At 42.2% G+C, this 22,140-nt stretch overlaps 1 protein-coding gene across 1 annotated transcript in view; it reads right to left on the bottom strand.

The window, feature by feature from the left end:
* Positions 1–22,140, bottom strand: part of LOC144767453 (serine/threonine-protein kinase SBK1-like) — a 174,906-nt gene that overhangs the window by 89,664 nt on the left and 63,102 nt on the right. The window contains exon 2 of the mRNA XM_078650876.1: positions 3,443–3,666. Coding sequence (XP_078507002.1) covers positions 3,443–3,614 — 172 coding nt within the window. The 5' untranslated portion in view covers positions 3,615–3,666. The remainder of the gene's footprint in view (positions 1–3,442; positions 3,667–22,140) is intronic.

Genomic DNA, 22,140 nt, shown 5'->3' with positions numbered 1-22,140 from the left:
AAAAACACTTGATGATAGTAAACTATGTATGTTTTCAGGTTTTTTTTAGATTTTATAGAAAAAAACGAAATATACCATTTATAAAAGACACAACATAAAAGTGTTTCATTGAATTTCAATAATTGGGAGAAACCGTTGCTATTCATAGACCGAATTTTCTTATAATGATGTTAATAATCACATGTACATTCTAATAGTAGAAAGAACCTCATACAGCGTTTGTGCCTACACATGACTCTGACTCTGTCATCAACGTGACTGCCTTCTATGTTTTTTTAACCACTCTCTAGAAAAAAAATCACTTTTATTTTAACAATTGGCACAGTTTGTTGTCTTTTCTCGGAGGTAATATCCTGACATCATGACATTTCATGTTCATTAAAGTTCTTCAGATTAACTTAACCTTGATTGATGGTGCTGAATTGCAGCATTGTGTTTGAAAGACCTAATATTTTATTTTTATTATTTATTTATAAAGTTTTATATAGCTCGAACTTGACCCTAGATGGTAACAGAGCGCTTTACAGATTAGTGAAATATTTAGAAAATAGCTAACCAAGAAACATAAACTATGACTATGTCCTTTGAAATCAGGAGTGAGACAGTGAGTTATAAACCAGTACTTAGACGGCATGTAAGCCCTGGTTGGAGAACAGCTGGTCAGATCAGTATCCAGAGAATAAGTTTGTGGGTTCAGGGTAGAGATTTGTTCATTAAAAGCTGTTTGACTTCTTTTTTGAATGAAGTGGTTGAAGGGATCAGTCTGATTTCAGGGGGCAGGGAGTTCCAGATTCTAGGGGCCAATCCGGAGAAGGCTCGGTTGTAGGTTTTCTTTTATTGAAATATTTGAGGTTTCAACAGTAAAGTGCTGGTGCTTCTAGATGCCACCGCCGGACAGTTCCAGTTTGTCAGCTAGGTACTTCGGTGTATAGACGTGTAGGGCTTTGTGGGTCATGCACGCTATCTTCATCTGAATCCTTGCCTCATAAGGGAGCCAGTTTGGTGCCTTCAGATCCAGAGTGATGTGGCTTTACCTTTTCGATCCTGTGATAAGCCTTGCAGCAGAGTTAAGGGATGCCCTTAGTGGAGCCAACCTGGATCGTGGCAGACCACATAGGGTAGCACTCCCATATTCTAATCTGAGGATAACTAGCGCTTGCACCGCTGATTTAATGTCTTCGTAGGGGTGGAAGTGTTTTATTTTTCTTAGAATACTCATTTGGGAGTTTGCTCCTCTGGTGGCTGAGCTGATGTGCTCTTGCATGTTGAGATTTTTGTCTAGTGTAATTCCTAGTGATCTTGTGGAATCTATAATGTGTGGAATGCATTTGAACACTGTTAGGTGTTTCATCCAATCTTCGATGTCGAGGGATCTTTTTGGTGCGGCAATTAAGAGGAATTCGGTTTTGAGCGTGTTGAGTTTAAGGTGGTTTCTGGTTAGCCAGTTTTGGGGTTTTTGAAGAGTTGTGTTGAGTAGCCGGATCTCCTATGGGGAGGAGATTTTAAGGTCTAGGTAATACATGTGGTATTATACATTGGAAAATTTCAGAATTTTGGTTAAAGGCTCCAGGAACAGGTTAAAGAGAGTAGGTGACAGGAGTGTTAGTGGACAAGGGTTGGTTAACATTAATTCTTTGAGTTCTGTTGTGTAGAAATGAGGCAAACTAATTTAGGACAACCCTTGATAATCTCATTTTGTGTTCAAGTAATTCAAGGAGACTGTCATGTTTGACCGTGTCGAAGGTTGAGGATAGGTCTAGGAGCAAAGGTAATCAAAAATTAAGATTTGAAAGTTGTTTATGAAATATGATCTGGATTACCAATTTGAAGGATAGAAGGCAGATGCAGATAGTGTACATTTGCTAATAACCCACAGTAGAAATAGATCTTTAGACCATTCTTATAGGAATGATTTAAGTGCATTTATAGAAAACGTTGATTTGTACATCTTTTTGATTTTTAAATCACAACCAGACTTTTCTCTGTACATGGTTAAAACTCTATCACTTACCATTAGGTGCTTCTTAATGCTATTGAGGGTGGCGCATATTCCATGCAATTATAATGTTTTTGTGGAAAATCGAATGGGACAGTTGGGTCAATGTAAGTGTGAAGATGCTTTTCGGATGACAGTTCACATATTTTGCTACCCCGCTTCGAATTCACTGACCATAAAACATTATTTCTAGAATACTTAGGAGTCGAATATTCAAGTATTCAGGTTTCTCTTCATGATATAATCTGATTCTGTAACTCTAGCTGTTGAGTGCTTATTTTGTAATCTAAACACAAATAGGGCTGTCCCTATTTGGGGTTCCTACAGGGTCTCTAGAGATACATGTCCAGTGAGGGCATCTCACAAAAAGTGTAGGACTGGCCTCACACACCACCTGGTGTCATGCTTCATCATAGGCCGTCCTCACCCTCTAAAAACTCTGTTTGATAGAGGGCAGGCATGCACCTGGAGACAGGGATGCACTTCTAAAACTAAGTGGTGGCCCGTGATTTAGTGAAAAGTGATCTAAAACCCATTACTTTTGTCAAAAGACTAATTTAATTAAAGGAACAAATGTATGGTATTAAAAGAATGGGCAGTGATATGGGAACTCATTATCCCTTCACTGTACTATATATTGGTCAACATGTTTCTGCTTTGGGGTCCCCGGAGGGTACATAGCATTCATCAGGACCAAGTGATGTTAATGGGCTCTGCCTTTTTACACACGGTGTATAAAGGATCAACCACTAAAGGAAACCGGGGGTTGTAAGGATCAATCACCCAGTGTAGTGTAGTACTAACGCAGGAGTATCCTAGAACACTATCCTACTTGCTCCATGGGAGGTCGAGGGTAGAAGAGCCTACTGTGACATTTGTCATCTTCAGTGCCTCCAGCAGTCTCATCTAAAGTCGTCCACTTCGCCTCCCCTTAGGTGCTTATCTTCTGATCACATTTTATGTACTTTGAAGGTGGATAAGGAGATGTCAATGGGTTATTATGAGGTGTCTGAGGTAAACCTTTGTTTAATGTTTGTAATTAAAATTGTGGACTAAAATGGTGAAAAAGCACTAGTACCTGTTCCAGTAAGGTCCAGGTGTTTGGGAGAATTCAAAGTTAGCACCATCTAATGAATGCCCAAAAATGTGCTCTTTACGTCATGTAGAACATTAAGATTTCTGTGAGGTAGAAACATTAAATACTAATAAGAAATTAGATGGTTTGCACATTGCAGATAGTATATAGAAACACACGCTCACATTGTAGTCCAGTTAAATAAATCTAAAAGTCAGCAAGAAGCACCAAAACCAGTGAAGCAAAATGCTTTAATGGGCTGTACACGTGGCCTGGGATTTCATGTCAGGCAATAATAAATAAAGACAAAACAAATAAAATGATAGATTAATACACCATTTGTACCACATTAACCAGATGCCGTTCCTTACCTCTGGTTTTGTGGATGACTAGATCCACCCTGCCATAGGTTCCCTTTCCAAGCTCTCTTATCACTTCATAATATTTATTAATTTCAAGCTTTTCCATATGTTTTGCTGTAAGTATTTGTAGCTCATTCAGAACATCCATGGGTCCTCTTGTCTGGAGTGATGTAAAGTTCATTATAAACTTCTATTCACAGTATTTGGTCAAGATGTAAACGTTCAGTATTTACCTACAGTATTGAGAATGGAATGTTATAATTTTTAAATCATGTGCACATTTAAACATATTTAGTAATATTAAATACAGAATTAAAGGCTGTGAGAATAATGATTTAATATCCCAACAATATTGAAAACTGGTAAGGAACAGTGCTTAATTTCTGCCGGTGGTTGCAGGTGGTGTGCACCAACACTCATTTCTAGGGTCTGGAACTTTTTTTTATTCTAACACTTTGTCCAGAAGCCAGACACAGAAAATAGATTAATTAGAAAAGGAGGTAAAGTAAGACAGCAAACCTGTCATAAAGGGAACAGGTTTTGGCAAAATCGATATGTCTCACCTGTAAGAGCTATTGGCTTTGGCAATGTTTTGTAGCCATGCTGTACAGCAGACCAGATGCTTTGCAGTGTGGCTAAAACACATTTTTAAAAAGTGATATGATTCAGCCAGCGCAAATGCTTTTTTTAAAATAAAAGTGCATTAGCACTGGGCGCAAAATAGTTCATTTTTACTAATATTTTAAGCCATGCTGCACAGCAGCCACACTGCTATACAGGATGGCTACAAATCATTGCCAAAGTCAGCGATGTCCAAGCTGTATAGCATTAACAAAAGATATTGGCAGAGCCAATATTATAAAAAGTGAAAGTTATTGCCTCAGCCAATTCTTGTTGAGTCTCAGCACAACACCCCTGTAATTCTGAGCAAATCAGTTAATCTCCCCATGCATAAAAAAGGAAAAAAATCTGCCATTTGAAAAGAAATCATAGCACATAAAGAAATCAATTGCGTCCATGTCCATGTCTTAGTGAAAATGCAATTGGAAATAGATAACATCTATTGTCAGAACAAACACAGATTACATCTGTTGGCACAATAATCATCCATTTCAAAGGAGAAAAGAGCTTCTTTGCATGAGGCATAGTAAAACATAGCTACAAATGGTAAAAGGTTCAACACGGATGACAGGGAAGAAGAAAAAATAAAATTAGCGCATCATTCACAGCACGATCAGTGGAAGGATGGCACTCGAGCTCAAGTATAGGTACTTGGTTCATGCTCCAGCTGAAAGATGCAGAAGCGCAGTTAGCATGCGCTGGCCAATTAGAAGGCAGCAAATAGGAGTGACAATGAAGCCAACAAATGTTAAGCAATAAGGGAGCTGCAAGATCCCTGTTATATACAATATCTCTGGTAAGCAAGAGCTCATTCAGTGCATGCATTGTCCCAGGCCAGACCTGAACAGCATGATTGGGGTGGGGTTGACCACTGCAGAAGATGGCCACTTCACCTGGGAGATCTTTGCCGTGGCGGGGAAGTTTTCTCTGAAGACATTGTTGCCTGCTGTGTAACTTCTCTGCAATTAGGTCATTCTTACCTTGGAAAGCCTACAGGTAAGCGGGATTCCCTTTCCCATTCTCTGAGTGCTTCCTTTCTCTGACAGTGTGGAGGAGTCTCTGCTTTCTCTACTTTGTGAGATGCAGCAGTTATTTTGAATATCCTCAGTGCTTATAAGTCGGTACACTATTCCTCGCAATGATGATTAATTCATTACGAGGAAGAAGGTTTTTCTTTCAAAGACTCTTTTTGCATACAATTTTGTATCCACAACGAAGCACTTATTACAATTCGTTTCAGTGACTATAATATATTCCTCATAGATTATGCTATTTTTAGTGCTCTCTACTCCTTTTTCTGCTTATATCCTTGACAGTGTGAGAACCTTCTTCATCTGTGTTTTTGCGACTTTATGCTCCTTAATAACAATCTACCTGTTATTCCTCTTGTGCTTTAAAAGAGGTCTTGTATGAGCACCACTAGGAAACTTAAACTATCTTCCTCAGTGGCTGTACTTTCAATTTGTAATTCACCAATGGCAAATAGAGTTTCTCAGACTGAGCTAATGCCTTCACCTACTCTGAGACCACAGAATACTACCTCCACTAATAAGCGGGCAAACAAGACCCTCTCTCTCCTTTAAAGTCATAGTCACCTATCTCATTGAAACTCTTGCTTGAAGAAATCAGAACGCTGCGCCCCTTTGTAGAGGATACCAATAGTCACATACAACACTTGGATGACAAATGGTCTAATATGGATGCAAGAGTCTCTATGATGGACCAATGAATTAGAGATGGACAGGATGAAACTCATAAGATAGCTACCTTGGAGAAGTAAGTGGGTCAATTAAAACTTCAGATGGAAGACTTGGAAAACAGACACAGGCAAAACAATCTTCAACTTTAAGGCCTGCCTGTAGGCATTGAAGGTACAGATCCACTATCATTTTTTGCAAATGCTTCTTGTCCCAACTAGTTGACTTGCCAGCTTCAACAGTTCTTATTCAAAGTGCACACTGACTTGGCCAGTGCCCTCACGCACCACATACCACTACTAAACCTTGTGTAGTCATTGTTTTATTTCTGGAATTTACTGATCTTCTGAAAATCCTTTATGCAGCACACATTCTGGTCCGGAAAGAAAACCTTCCTTACTCAAGATGTCTCAAGAGCAACAGCTAACAGGAGGAAAGAATTCCTAGACCTCCCCCCACAACTTCATGCCATGGGTGCTCAATATGGTGTGCTTTATCTGTGTTCCTGCAAAGTCAATTTGCAAGACAAAAATGCTACTTATGAAAATCCTGTGGACCTCAAAAATGGTCTAAGACTTTAATCCTCTAATGTTATGGATGCTACAGGTCCTTATAAGTGTTAAAATGATGTTTTGCCTTATTAGTTGCTGATGTTTTATTTATTTTATTGTCATTTATTGTCATTTAGACATGGTTTGGCAGTATTATAATATTTTTACTCATTTCTGGTTTTGTTCAGTGTTGTCTTCTAATATATTTTTTTTCATTTGCAGGTGTACTACTCATTCTTGTCTCTTCATATTATATTAATTTACCCTGTCGTAGGTACACCTTGGTCCCCTGCTGTAGCATCTTCACCTTGTACTGTCACCATCCCATCCTTAATTATGCCTTATAACAAGGTATGTTGCTTCAGTCATTACTGGACTGTCTCTTTGCCTGAGACGTTGTTCCTTTTCTTCTGCTTTTTATATTCTTCCTTTATCCACTCTTTTTCCACCACGTTTTCTTTTCTATCTTTTCCTTTTTCATTGATTTCTCCTTTTCAATTTCTTTTCAGACATTGTTGTACTTCACTCATAATTAAGACATCATGGATTATACTAGTTCTGCTGTTTGTAACATTCAGAGTAATCTCATCGAATTCCAAAGCATCTATTAATCCTATAAAAGTACAAATTAAAATATCCCCTTGAGGTATCACCACAAAATAAAACCACCACTCACTTGCATCTGCACATATGTTAGACATACATATAGACCACCCAAAAAGAAATTTCACATCATAGGCTTTAAAAAAAATTAAAAAAAATATTTATATACAACTCATGTTACTTCACTTGTACACAAAAAGCAGATAATATATATAAAAAATACTACCTATAGACCATTGTAATTTTTAACCCCAATACAAAATTCAATTTGAAATATACATCAAATGAAAACACAAGCGATGCAATAAAATGGACCCCAACTCACAACAGAGGGTACCCTAATGAACAGTATGTAAAATTCCATTGCATAAACTGATCCAATAAGAAGCAGCAAGTCAGAGTCCTTGTGAACTTGAATTAATTCATCAAAGTTTCTATTCGTGATTGGATCCAGTTCAACCTATAACCTATAAAAGGATAGAGAGTTTTGTCCCATCTAACAAAATATGATCCAGATTTGTTTTTGCTTCAAGAATCTCACATCTCACAACTTGAAGGCTTAAAACTCAAACGTGGTTGGGTGAGTACAGATCTAACATCATTGACTCATCATAAAACAAATGGTGTCAAATTTCTGTGGCACAAAAAGATACAATTTATCTCAAGTAACAGATAATGAAGGTAAATGAATTACTGTTAAATTTGTCATGAATAACACTTACTTAATAGTTTTTAATGTTTATGGTCCCACACAAAGTGGTTGTAATTTTTGCTCTGATGTCTCTAAACGTGGTTTGCAATTTAATGATAAATATTTTAATTTAAAAGTCAATTAGGACCAGATTATGGATCCATTTTTTGATCGTCAATCCACAGTTAAATACATACCATTTATAATGCATAAACAATTTTGCTCCACCATTACTCAAAGACACTTGATTTGCCCCTGGAGACTTTGTAATCCGAATATTCTCTCTGTTTCCCTACACATGGCTCATTCACTAAGTTAGGCCACATTTATCTTAGTAAATCTCTCTCCCAAATATTATTCAGTCTTCCATTGGTCCTCCTTTGATTTCTGACTATGCTCCGGTGATTACAGATTTTGTTTTCATTCCGTTCCAGTCCAAATTGAAAATTAAATTACTTTTTACTGCAGCAGTCACTCTTTTTTCACATTTCTCTCCTTCATTACAATTATTTTTACTATTCATGATGATTCTGAGATTTCACCTCAACTTCTATGGGACACTTTTAAAGTGACTGCCTGTGGTTTTATCTTGATTTTGTCATCAGAAAAAGAAACACTTTGATAGGGAGCATAAATCCTTATTATCCACAATCAAACGACTAGAACATTAATGCTACACATCTAATTCTGCTGCTGCCTTAAAGGACCTTATATAAGCCAAAATACATTTTAATGAACACTCTACAAATAATGCATCTTCCATAATACTTAAAAGATGTATTTGTTACTTTGGTGATCGCAATACCGTTGGCAAACTATTAGCTAATTACCCTAAAATTAGGAAACAACACAATCCCGTTGATTCTTTATGTAATTCCCAAGGTTATCATTATCTAAAGATAATGATATACTGACTAAAGTTGTCAAATATTATCAGAACTCTGTATACTTCAGAAATTATCCCACTATCTTTAAGCTTTGACTCCTATTTAGATGATATTCTTAAACCTGTAACAATGGTTTTAATTTTACTCTTCTTGAAGATAACATTTCTTTACCATAGATTGCTAATACACTTAATGCACTCATGAGGGGTAAAACCTCTGGTCCGGATGGGTTCACAATACAATTTTTTCTTATTTTTTCTAATATTTTGCTGCAGAGATTATTATAATTGTTTGTATTTTTTCTCCATGACCTAGTTGGCTACAGGTACATTTCAATAAGCCATTTTCTGGTTTATTCACCATGAAGGAAAGGATTTCTTGTACTGTAAAAATTACAAACCAATTTCTCTTGAGAACATAGATTACAAATATTTTGCTAATTTTCTGGCCTTACATATGGCTCCCTTTCTAATCACCTGAATAGGGAAAGAATAACTGGGTTTTATAAAAGGAAGACTTGCTTCAGCTAACCTTAGATTATTTTTTAATGTCTGCAATAAAACGTTCCTTCTTCACTATCCATTTGCGTCCATAACAGTAGATGGAAAAAAGCATTTGAAAGGACTGACCAGAACTTTATGCTAAAATCTTCAGCTTGACATGGCCTTGGCACAAAAATTATGTTGCATATTTCCATACTGTATGTCTCCCCAAAAGCCTCAGTTTTAGTCAGTGGGAAATGTTCCCCTTATTCCTCCCTTCAAATGTGGGGACGTCAAAGATGTCGATTTTCCCCAATATTTGTTCTGGCTCTTGAGCCTTTCCTTTACCATAATCAAAATAATCCATCAACAACTGGTTTTCATTATAAAGATAATCAATTGAAATTATCAGTTTGTGCTGATGACATTCTTTTCTATATCTCAAATCCCCATACTTCCATTCCAGCTTTACTTAAAGGAATGTTTAATTTTTCCTCAATGTTATATTATAAAAATAATACTGACAAGACTGAAATTCTCCCTCTCAATACATTCTCCTTAAACATGTATTTTAATCCACTGACTTTCAATGGAACCCTTCAAAGTTTAAATATTTTGGAAAATAGTTTTCACCCACTATTAGTGTTTGAATTTATATTAACCTCAAGGAAGGTTTGACAAAATTAGAATAATTTATTTCTTCTTGAAATAGCTTTTTACTTTTTTGGAGGGGGTCGTCTTGACCCGATTAAAATTGATCAGCCCTATATTATTATTATATGTCTTCAGCATAATCCCTGTAAATGTCACCTCCATTTATTTTTAGAAAGGAGAGTTGGCTTTGTGGAGAACAAAACTTTTCAGAATCTTTATAGAAAGACTTAAGAAACCTAATTAGAAAGATAGTATACATTTTCCACATATCACCTTCAGTCAGGGTATTGTTCACAGAAGCCTCTTTATGGAAGTCCAAAGCTCCTTCTCCAATTTTTTCCAATATGACTTAATATTGAAAAATCTTTTTGAACCCTTTTTCAGCTCAAGAGGTGATTTCTTTCTCCTCCCATTCTTATATTGTATCTTTGCCCCTGTTAAGTGTGAAAAACATTTAGGAAATACAATAACAAATTGGACCTATAGATATGCAAACATAATATGTGAGCAACCACATGCAGTAAGGTATCCAAAATATAGGTTTATTTATACCAACATGTTTTATTTTTAAATATTATATTATTTTGTATTTTTTAGGGCAAAATTGAAAACATATATATCATAACATACAGTTACTGAATATGTGCAATATAAATATTCAATATTTACACATTATTAAACCATGATCCCTAGTCTAAGCATGTAGGCATGCTAACACACTCATACACTACCTATTTCTGCAAAGATATGCTATGAGGATATTATGAACAATTTATATGCAGGTAGCGACACAACATGGACAAAACAATGGAGTAACCACAATTCAATTATCATCAGATGGTTTCAATAATGGAGAATATTCATATTTGTCATGGCTGAAGAAATTCATGTCCTACGTGCGTTTCTGCGTTACGCCTTCATCAGGTAGCCATGTATGTAAAGAAACCTTGTCAGATACACAAAATCATCGTAACCTTTAGAAGATGATGGAATGGTAGCTCTGGTGCTGAGGTATATAGTGCACCTATAGATGCGATGTGTAGCTGCGCTCATTTAGTTTAAAATGTTAGGATGGTACACTCTCTCAGAGGTGTATGCACATATATATGAGCCAACAGCTATCCCAGCCCAGAGAGGTGGGGAGATCGATGTCCCACACTATGGTAAAGAAGAAAGGAGAAGGATTGTAGTATTGCGGAAGCCAGTCGCTCCAGCGGATCACGAAAAAGATTGATAGGGCACCATCCTGGACCATCAGACAAATTTCTATGTCTGCTAGGGAGCGTTTCTAGCGCTGCACGCCATGCATGCGCAGAATAGATGTCGCTGGGGCCTAGCCTATTTTTGCAAACATCCTGGCCCCAGTTATACGTACTTGCTAGTTGTTGAAACCTTAATGTTCTCAAACTGTCTTCTAATGTACTACATTTGTAAAATTAGCTTTATGCTATAGTAAGTTTCTTAAACTAAATAAAGATCATTATATGGGATATGGGAAATCTTGGAGGTAAAAGGGCATTATCTGGGTGGCATGTTTATTTTATGATGATGCTCAAACATCTTTCCACTCTTTCAGAAAACCTGTAACTGTCCGAAATAATTCCAAAAGAACTTCTTTAGTTTAATGAATATTGTGTTGTTAGTATTTTTTACAACAAGGGGTGGTGATGGACAGAGTCTCTGAATTAAGCAGAGTACTCTCACCCAGTCAAGAGATCAGGGCTAGATCCAACACCGTTTTTTAGCTCATTGCACCATCCCAGTTTCAGAACCCGGCTGTATGCAAATTAGTCTGTCCCTGGCCCAGTGCATCATGGGAACAGGGCAGACCAGACTACAAAAGCCAATTCTTACACTGGGAAGGAAACAAGCTTCCGGGGACCGGTTTCTGCCATTTCAGGCGTCTTCGGCCCGGCTTGCTTGAATCCTGATGGTGCAATGAGCAAGGGACTCACATCTGAGTATACCCTTCCACGCTTAGGGTGGACAAAATTATTTACAACAAGGGGTGGTGATGGACAGAGTCTCTGAATTAAGCAGAGTACTCTCACCCAGTCAAGAGATCAGGGCTAGATCCAACACCGTTTTTTAGCTCATTGCACCATCCCAGTTTCAGAACCCGGCTGTATGCAAATTAGTCTGTCCCTGGCCCAGTGCATCATGGGAACAGGGCAGACCAGACTACAAAAGCCAATTCTTACACTGGGAAGGAAACAAGCTTCCGGGGACCGGTTTCTGCCATTTCAGGCGTCTTCGGCCCGGCTTGCTTGAATACTGATGGTGCAATGAGCAAGGGACTCACATCTGAGTATACCCTTCCACGCTTAGGGTGGACAAAATTATTTACAACAAGGGGTGGTGATGGACAGAGTCTCTGAATTAAGCAGAGTACTCTCACCCAGTCAAGAGATCAGGGCTAGATCCAACACCGTTTTTTAGCTCATTGCACCATCCCAGTTTCAGAACCCGGCTGTATGCAAATTAGTCTGTCCCTGGCCCAGTGCATCATGGGAACAGGGCAGACCAGACTACAAAAGCCAATTCTTACACTGGGAAGGAAACAAGCTTCCGGGGACCGGTTTCTGCCATTTCAGGCGTCTTCGGCCCGGCTTGCTTGAATCCTGATGGTGCAATGAGCAAGGGACTCACATCTGAGTATACCCTTCCACGCTTAGGGTGGACAAAATTATTTACAACAAGGGGTGGTGATGGACAGAGTCTCTGAATTAAGCAGAGTACTCTCACCCAGTCAAGAGATCAGGGCTAGATCCAACACCGTTTTTTAGCTCATTGCACCATCCCAGTTTCAGAACCCGGCTGTATGCAAATTAGTCTGTCCCTGGCCCAGTGCATCATGGGAACAGGGCAGACCAGACTACAAAAGCCAATTCTTACACTGGGAAGGAAACAAGCTTCCGGGGACCGGTTTCTGCCATTTCAGGCGTCTTCGGCCCGGCTTGCTTGAATCCTGATGGTGCAATGAGCAAGGGACTCACATCTGAGTATACCCTTCCACGCTTAGGGTGGACAAAATTATTTACAACAAGGGGTGGTGATGGACAGAGTCTCTGAATTAAGCAGAGTACTCTCACCCAGTCAAGAGATCAGGGCTAGATCCAACACCGTTTTTTAGCTCATTGCACCATCCCAGTTTCAGAACCCGGCTGTATGCAAATTAGTCTGTCCCTGGCCCAGTGCATCATGGGAACAGGGCAGACCAGACTACAAAAGCCAATTCTTACACTGGGAAGGAAACAAGCTTCCGGGGACCGGTTTCTGCCATTTCAGGCGTCTTCGGCCCGGCTTGCTTGAATCCTGATGGTGCAATGAGCAAGGGACTCACATCTGAGTATACCCTTCCACGCTTAGGGTGGACAAAATTATTTACAACAAGGGGTGGTGATGGACAGAGTCTCTGAATTAAGCAGAGTACTCTCACCCAGTCAAGAGATCAGGGCTAGATCCAACACCGTTTTTTAGCTCATTGCACCATCCCAGTTTCAGAACCCGGCTGTATGCAAATTAGTCTGTCCCTGGCCCAGTGCATCATGGGAACAGGGCAGACCAGACTACAAAAGCCAATTCTTACACTGGGAAGGAAACAAGCTTCCGGGGACCGGTTTCTGCCATTTCAGGCGTCTTCGGCCCGGCTTGCTTGAATCCTGATGGTGCAATGAGCAAGGGACTCACATCTGAGTATACCCTTCCACGCTTAGGGTGGACAAAATTATTTACAACAAGGGGTGGTGATGGACAGAGTCTCTGAATTAAGCAGAGTACTCTCACCCAGTCAAGAGATCAGGGCTAGATCCAACACCGTTTTTTAGCTCATTGCACCATCCCAGTTTCAGAACCCGGCTGTATGCAAATTAGTCTGTCCCTGGCCCAGTGCATCATGGGAACAGGGCAGACCAGACTACAAAAGCCAATTCTTACACTGGGAAGGAAACAAGCTTCCGGGGACCGGTTTCTGCCATTTCAGGCGTCTTCGGCCCGGCTTGCTTGAATCCTGATGGTGCAATGAGCAAGGGACTCACATCTGAGTATACCCTTCCACGCTTAGGGTGGACAAAATTATTTACAACAAGGGGTGGTGATGGACAGAGTCTCTGAATTAAGCAGAGTACTCTCACCCAGTCAAGAGATCAGGGCTAGATCCAACACCGTTTTTTAGCTCATTGCACCATCCCAGTTTCAGAACCCGGCTGTATGCAAATTAGTCTGTCCCTGGCCCAGTGCATCATGGGAACAGGGCAGACCAGACTACAAAAGCCAATTCTTACACTGGGAAGGAAACAAGCTTCCGGGGACCGGTTTCTGCCATTTCAGGCGCCTTCGGCCCGGCTTGCTTGAATCCTGATGGTGCAATGAGCAAGGGACTCACATCTGAGTATACCCTTCCACGCTTAGGGTGGACAAAATTATTTACAACAAGGGGTGGTGATGGACAGAGTTTCTGAATTAAGCAGAGTACTCTCACCCAGTCAAGAGATCAGGGCTAGATCCAACACCGTTTTTTAGCTCATTGCACCATCCCAGTTTCAGAACCCGGCTGTATGCAAATTAGTCTGTCCCTGGCCCAGTGCATCATGGGAACAGGGCAGACCAGACTACAAAAGCCAATTCTTACACTGGGAAGGAAACAAGCTTCCGGGGACCGGTTTCTGCCATTTCAGGCGTCTTCGGCCCGGCTTGCTTGAATCCTGATGGTGCAATGAGCAAGGGACTCACATCTGAGTATACCCTTCCACGCTTAGGGTGGACAAAATTATTTACAACAAGGGGTGGTGATGGACAGAGTCTCTGAATTAAGCAGAGTACTCTCACCCAGTCAAGAGATCAGGGCTAGATCCAACACCGTTTTTTAGCTCATTGCACCATCCCAGTTTCAGAACCCGGCTGTATGCAAATTAGTCTGTCCCTGGCCCAGTGCATCATGGGAACAGGGCAGACCAGACTACAAAAGCCAATTCTTACACTGGGAAGGAAACAAGCTTCCGGGGACCGGTTTCTGCCATTTCAGGCGTCTTCGGCCCGGCTTGCTTGAATCCTGATGGTGCAATGAGCAAGGGACTCACATCTGAGTATACCCTTCCACGCTTAGGGTGGACAAAATTATTTACAACAAGGGGTGGTGATGGACAGAGTCTCTGAATTAAGCAGAGTACTCTCACCCAGTCAAGAGATCAGGGCTAGATCCAACACCGTTTTTTAGCTCATTGCACCATCCCAGTTTCAGAACCCGGCTGTATGCAAATTAGTCTGTCCCTGGCCCAGTGCATCATGGGAACAGGGCAGACCAGACTACAAAAGCCAATTCTTACACTGGGAAGGAAACAAGCTTCCGGGGACCGGTTTCTGCCATTTCAGGCGTCTTCGGCCCGGCTTGCTTGAATCCTGATGGTGCAATGAGCAAGGGACTCACATCTGAGTATACCCTTCCACGCTTAGGGTGGACAAAATTATTTACAACAAGGGGTGGTGATGGACAGAGTCTCTGAATTAAGCAGAGTACTCTCACCCAGTCAAGAGATCAGGGCTAGATCCAACACCGTTTTTTAGCTCATTGCACCATCCCAGTTTCAGAACCCGGCTGTATGCAAATTAGTCTGTCCCTGGCCCAGTGCATCATGGGAACAGGGCAGACCAGACTACAAAAGCCAATTCTTACACTGGGAAGGAAACAAGCTTCCGGGGACCGGTTTCTGCCATTTCAGGCGTCTTCGGCCCGGCTTGCTTGAATCCTGATGGTGCAATGAGCAAGGGACTCACATCTGAGTATACACTTCCACGCTTAGGGTGGACAAAATTATTTACAACAAGGGGTGGTGATGGACAGAGTCTCTGAATTAAGCAGAGTACTCTCACCCAGTCAAGACTCTGTCCATCACCACCCCTTGTTGTTAATTATTTTGTCCACCCTAAGCGTGGAAGGGTATGCTCAGACATGAGTCCCTTGCTCACTGCACCATCAGGATTCAAGCAAGCCGGGCCGAAGAGGCTGAAATGCCAGAAACCGGTCCCCGGTAGCTTGTTTCCTTTCCAGTGTAAGAATTGGCTTTGTAGTTTGGTTTGCCCTGTTCCCATCATGCACTGGGACAGGAACAGACTAATTTGCATACAGCCAGGTTCTGAAACTGGGATGATGCAGTGAACTAAAAAACGGTGTTGGATCTAGCCCTGATCTCTTGACTGGGTGAGAGTTTTCTGCTTAATTCAGAGACTCTGTCCATCACCACCCCTTGTTGTTAATTATTTTGTCCACCCTAAGCGTGGAAGGGTATGCTCAGACATGAGTCCCTTGCTCACTGCACCATCAGGATTCAAGCAAGCCGGGCCGAAGAGGCTGAAATGCCAGAAACCGGTCCCCGGTAGCTTGTTTCCTTTCCAGTGTAAGAATTGGCTTTGTAGTTTGGTTTGCCCTGTTCCCATCATGCACTGGGACAGGAACAGACTAATTTGCATACAGCCAGGTTCTGAAACTGGGATGATGCAGTGAACTAAAAAACGGTGTTGGATCTAGCCCTGATCTCTTGACTGGGTGAGAGTTTTCTGCTTAATTCAGAGACTCTGTCCATCACCACCCCTTGTTGTTAATTATTTTGTCCACCCTAAGCGTGGAAGGGTATGCTCAGACATGAGTCCCTTGCTCACTGCACCATCAGGATTCAAGCAAGCCGGGCCGAAGAGGCTGAAATGCCAGAAACCGGTCCCCGGTAGCTTGTTTCCTTTCCAGTGTAAGAATTGGCTTTGTAGTTTGGTTTGCCCTGTTCCCATCATGCACTGGGACAGGAACAGACTAATTTGCATACAGCCAGGTTCTGAAACTGGGATGATGCAGTGAACTAAAAAACGGTGTTGGATCTAGCCCTGATCTCTTGACTGGGTGAGAGTTTTCTGCTTAATTCAGAGACTCTGTCCATCACCACCCCTTGTTGTTAATTATTTTGTCCACCCTAAGCGTGGAAGGGTATGCTCAGACATGAGTCCCTTGCTCACTGCACCATCAGGATTCAAGCAAGCCGGGCCGAAGAGGCTGAAATGCCAGAAACCGGTCCCCGGTAGCTTGTTTCCTTTCCAGTGTAAGAATTGGCTTTGTAGTTTGGTTTGCCCTGTTCCCATCATGCACTGGGACAGGAACAGACTAATTTGCATACAGCCAGGTTCTGAAACTGGGATGATGCAGTGAACTAAAAAACGGTGTTGGATCTAGCCCTGATCTCTTGACTGGGTGAGAGTTTTCTGCTTAATTCAGAGACTCTGTCCATCACCACCCCTTGTTGTTAATTATTTTGTCCACCCTAAGCGTGGAAGGGTATGCTCAGACATGAGTCCCTTGCTCACTGCACCATCAGGATTCAAGCAAGCCGGGCCGAAGAGGCTGAAATGCCAGAAACCGGTCCCCGGTAGCTTGTTTCCTTTCCAGTGTAAGAATTGGCTTTGTAGTTTGGTTTGCCCTGTTCCCATCATGCACTGGGACAGGAACAGACTAATTTGCATACAGCCAGGTTCTGAAACTGGGATGATGCAGTGAACTAAAAAACGGTGTTGGATCTAGCCCTGATCTCTTGACTGGGTGAGAGTTTTCTGCTTAATTCAGAGACTCTGTCCATCACCACCCCTTGTTGTTAATTATTTTGTCCACCCTAAGCGTGGAAGGGTATGCTCAGACATGAGTCCCTTGCTCACTGCACCATCAGGATTCAAGCAAGCCGGGCCGAAGAGGCTGAAATGCCAGAAACCGGTCCCCGGTAGCTTGTTTCCTTTCCAGTGTAAGAATTGGCTTTGTAGTTTGGTTTGCCCTGTTCCCATCATGCACTGGGACAGGAACAGACTAATTTGCATACAGCCAGGTTCTGAAACTGGGATGATGCAGTGAACTAAAAAACGGTGTTGGATCTAGCCCTGATCTCTTGACTGGGTGAGAGTTTTCTGCTTAATACAGAGACTCTGTCCATCACCACCCCTTGTTGTTAATTATTTTGTCCACCCTAAGCGTGGAAGGGTATACTCAGACATGAGTCCCTTGCTCACTGCACCATCAGGATTCAAGCAAGCCGGGCCGAAGAGGCTGAAATGCCAGAAACCGGTCCCCGGTAGCTTGTTTCCTTTCCAGTGTAAGAATTGGCTTTGTAGTTTGGTTTGCCCTGTTCCCATCATGCACTGGGACAGGAACAGACTAATTTGCATACAGCCAGGTTCTGAAACTGGGATGATGCAGTGAACTAAAAAACGGTGTTGGATCTAGCCCTGATCTCTTGACTGGGTGAGAGTTTTCTGCTTAATACAGAGACTCTGTCCATCACCACCCCTTGTTGTTAAGTATTTTTTCAATCATGAGAGGATACATTACCTCCTACTTATCTGTAGTGAGGACGTGTCCAAGGCGAACCGGAAGTGGGAGAAGGCTAATGTGCCAGAACCCTTCCCGCCGGAAATAGAACGCGGTCTAGTGGTGCAAGGATTCAAAGAGGAGGGGCCGGTGATGTATACAGAATCGAGCGGCCCAAGTAGAACACCAGCGGAGGAGACGGTGCGCCACAGCATCAAAGGAGAGGAGGAACGGGAGATGAGCGAAGAGCGGAACAAGGCGACTGGAGACGGAAAGAAAGGAGAGGTGGAACAGGAGACGGACGAGGAGCTGAGTGAGAAGAGGGATGGAGGAGACGCAAGGTTACCAGCGCAGCAGGACGCCAGAGGAGCACTCTATACAACATGCATACCCGGTGGGCCAGAAAAGGGAGAAGACGCCCTGGGTCCCTACGCCACGGCCCTGCAGCCCTCGGGGAATCATTCTGGTGGGGGTGGAGGGGAGGTTTTGGGAGGTAGGGCACATGGGTGTTGAGACGTTATTCCAGCATCTACCCTGCCCCCCCTTATTTCACAATCCTTGGTGACGGTAGCACAAAAATACAAAATGGAATAGAATAGGATTTGACCCGACTATATTTTTTCTTTCTTTTTCTCCTTCTATACCCAACGGTCTCAAGAACCAAAGAAATATCCAGAAGACCTAACAACTACAACTCTGACCAGAGGAGAAACTATTATTTTATGTGGACTGATTCTTCCCCACTTGTAAATGACTGAACTGTTTTATTTGTAGTTTATGAAGTCCCTTAACCATATCTCCCTTATAAAACAATAATAAATACTCAATACCCCACTTTGTAATGTCTGGACAATCCTTTCATACCCTACGACCACCCACACGGCCAAAAAGTGGTGTCAGAAGTGGTATTGTCACATACAGGTGTTGAATCATGACACAGCCCATGCCCCTTGAAAGCATTATTACCCAACTCGCAGAAGGACAACGTCACTTGCAGCTGGTATTGGAGCAACAGGCCCAAACCGCTAAACAAGACAGGGAAGCACTACAAGGCACGATAAGGGAGCAAGCTGCCCTCCTTACCTCTAACCAACAGGCCCAGGATATGGTCATACTGCGGCTCACAGATGCGATTGTGAGTACTAGAGTACACCCTAATGTTCCTGGATCCGTACTTCAGAAGTTTCAGGAGGGAGAAGACCCTGACTATTTCTTTACCAACTTTGAAAGGGTTGCCACCATGGCTGCAAGGCCTCGTGAAAGGTGGAGCCAGTATATAGCCCCTCTCCTGTCGGGAGAACTACATGCAGCCTATCACGCAGCCAACCCTGCTGGTACCACCGCCTACGAAGAAGTAAAAAGAGCTATACTTGAAAGATTGGGATGTGACCAGGAGTATTATCGAAACCAGTTCAGGAAAGAAAAATGTACCGCTGGTGATAACCCACAGGCCCTGTATTATAGAATCAAGGACTTGGGGCATCGTTGGCTAACACCCCTGGTTTCTACTATGGAAGTGACAGAAAAAGTGATTTTAGAACAGTATCTGGATGCCCTACCTGCTAACACCCTAGTTAGGGTGAAACAACACCCTAACTTATGACAGCAGTAGAAATAGCATGTGCTTTCCATAGATCATCTGAGTTTAAGGCGGGCATCTCACGGGCCCTTATTTTGTCTCCTAAGAATACACCCAGACCAGAAGCAAAAACCCAGCCGAGTCCCTGTATTACTTTTAAGCCTTTCCAGCCCACTCCTGGCCCTAGCGGACAAGGGCCACAGTGTTATCATTGTGGTGAATGGGGCCATATTGCTCGGCAATGTCCTTATCGGGCCTCAGTAGCCGAGCCTATGGATGTGGGTTACTCTAGAGGACGGATAATGATAAAACGGAGACAGTCCCCAACAGTTCAAAAAGGATATTCTTTTGAACGGGAAAAACCAAAAAGCCCTCTTAGATACCGGATGCCATGTGACAGTAGTAGATCAAGCATTGGTACCCCAACCCCAAATCAAAGATAATGATTTTGTGTATGTTACTTGTGTACACGGAGACATCAAGACATACCCTGTTGCAGAGGTCCTTATGGAAATATCGGGTGATCTGCAAGTACGAAGAGTGGGGGTTATTCCCTCCCTACCTGAAGCTGTTATAATAGGCACTACCACCCCAGGTTTGAACAATACCTAGACGAGACAAAAAGAAAAGATAGAATTTGGTTACATGAGGCCCCTTTCCACGACAGTGACTTGGGTGGGACAGTAGGAAAGGATAGGAAAAGTAAGAAGGAAAGGAGAAAAGAAAAGAAACAGTATCTACAGATGTCCTACCATCCTTTTCCTCTTTCCAACACAGGTCCCATCGAACCGGCCCCAGTTAGCTTCCGGTCAGCACAAAGAAATGAAAACACCCTTGTTCATGCTTGGGAGCAAGTACAAGAACCAGAACTCGATAAGGTAGGACCCTACTTCTTTGTAAATTGGGAATTGTTGTATAGATCAGTAAAAGGGGACACACAATCCAAAACACAGTTTCTAGTGCCTCTTCCCTTCCGAAAACACACTTGGCCCATAACCAAACAGGGAAGCGGACATTATGGGAAAGAGAAAACACTATAATACCTCCTGGACAAATTCTATTGGCCAGGGGTATATAAAGATGTAGCGAAGCATTGTGAAGCCTGTGTGAGGTGACAGTATACACACCCCGAAGGTATAAAAAAGTCCCCCTTATGTCCCTTGCCCATAATAGATATCCCCTTCAAAAGAATTGGCATGGATATGGTAGGTCCCCTTCCACCCTCGGCCAGAGGAAACAAGTACATACTGTTCATCGTGGACTATGCAAGTAGATACCCTGAGGCCTTTCCTTTGACCACAATGACCACCCCAGCCATAGCCAGGGCCTTGGTATCCAATGGAAATCCTTACTGATAAGGGCACTCCTTTTATGTCCCGTATCATGACCCAGGTCTGTGAGATATTGGGTATGCATCAGCTTAGTACTTCTGTCTACCATCCCCAAACCGATGGCCTTGTAGTGCGCTATAATAATCCGTCAAGCATATGTTGCGCAAGGTCATCCCTGAGACTGGAAGGGACTGGGACCAGAAACTACCCCTTATCCTGTTTGCTATAAGAACGCATGAGCAAAAAACAACAGGATATTCCCCATTTTAGATATTGTTCGGGAGAAAACCACGAACTTTGTTAGATATGGCAGCGGAACAATGGGAGAGTGAGGATGAGGAGGGACAACCTCTCACTAAGTATGCAGCTGATTTGAAGTCAGCAATCACTAGGATATGGGGTCTAGTGCATGAAAACACAGAAAAGGCTCAATATAACCAAAAACAATATTACGATAGAAATAGCCAGCTGAGAGAGTTTAAGCCAGGGGAGAAGGTATTCCTTCTACTATAGCTTCTTGCTGCCGCATAGTCCTGGGGTAAACAAATTTAGCACATAAATTTGTTAAAGAAATGGAATGACCCTGTGGAGCCTGATAAAGCAAGGGGGTTGGTGCTATCCGTAAGCACCGAAAAACCTTTAGAAATCCCTACCCTGAACACTCTGGAAGCCCCGACTGAGAAACCCCCTCTAGGAGAATTATTATCCCCAGAACAACATTCCCAACTACAAGAGATATTGGAAAAGTTTCCTAACCTTTTTTCCTCAGTACCAGGATTAATCTCGATGATTGAGCACAACATTATATCCTTAATCCCAACCATCTTGAAGCAGAAACCATACCGGATTCCTGCCGCGCGTAGGGAAGCTGCAGAAAGGAAAGTAACAGCCATGCTACGCTCACAAATCATAGAACCATCTACAAGCGATTGGTGTTCCCCAATTGTATTAGTACCAAAGCCGGACGGAAGTCTTCGCTTTTGTATTAACTTCCGCCAGGTAAATAGTATCACAAAATTCGATTCTTATCTAATGCCACGAATCGTTGAATTGAATGAACGATTGGGGAATGCCAAATATATATCAACCTTAGACCTCACCAAAGGTTATTGGCAAATACCCCTGACACAGCAGGCTAGAGAAAAGACCGCTTTTCCCACCCCTTCCGGTCTTTATCAGTTCAAGGTACTCCCATTCGGCCTCCAGCTTTGTTGGGATTTACATTCCAATGCACATCCTGATTTGCGTTGGAATGTTGACTAAAGTAAAGCAAAGTAGT

This window comes from Lissotriton helveticus, chromosome 7 (genome assembly GCF_964261635.1).
Source record: "Lissotriton helveticus chromosome 7, aLisHel1.1, whole genome shotgun sequence".
Classification (NCBI taxonomy): Eukaryota; Metazoa; Chordata; class Amphibia; order Caudata; family Salamandridae; genus Lissotriton; species Lissotriton helveticus.
Note: the sequence above shows the minus strand (reverse complement) of the source record. Positions and strands in the feature narration are given on the sequence as shown.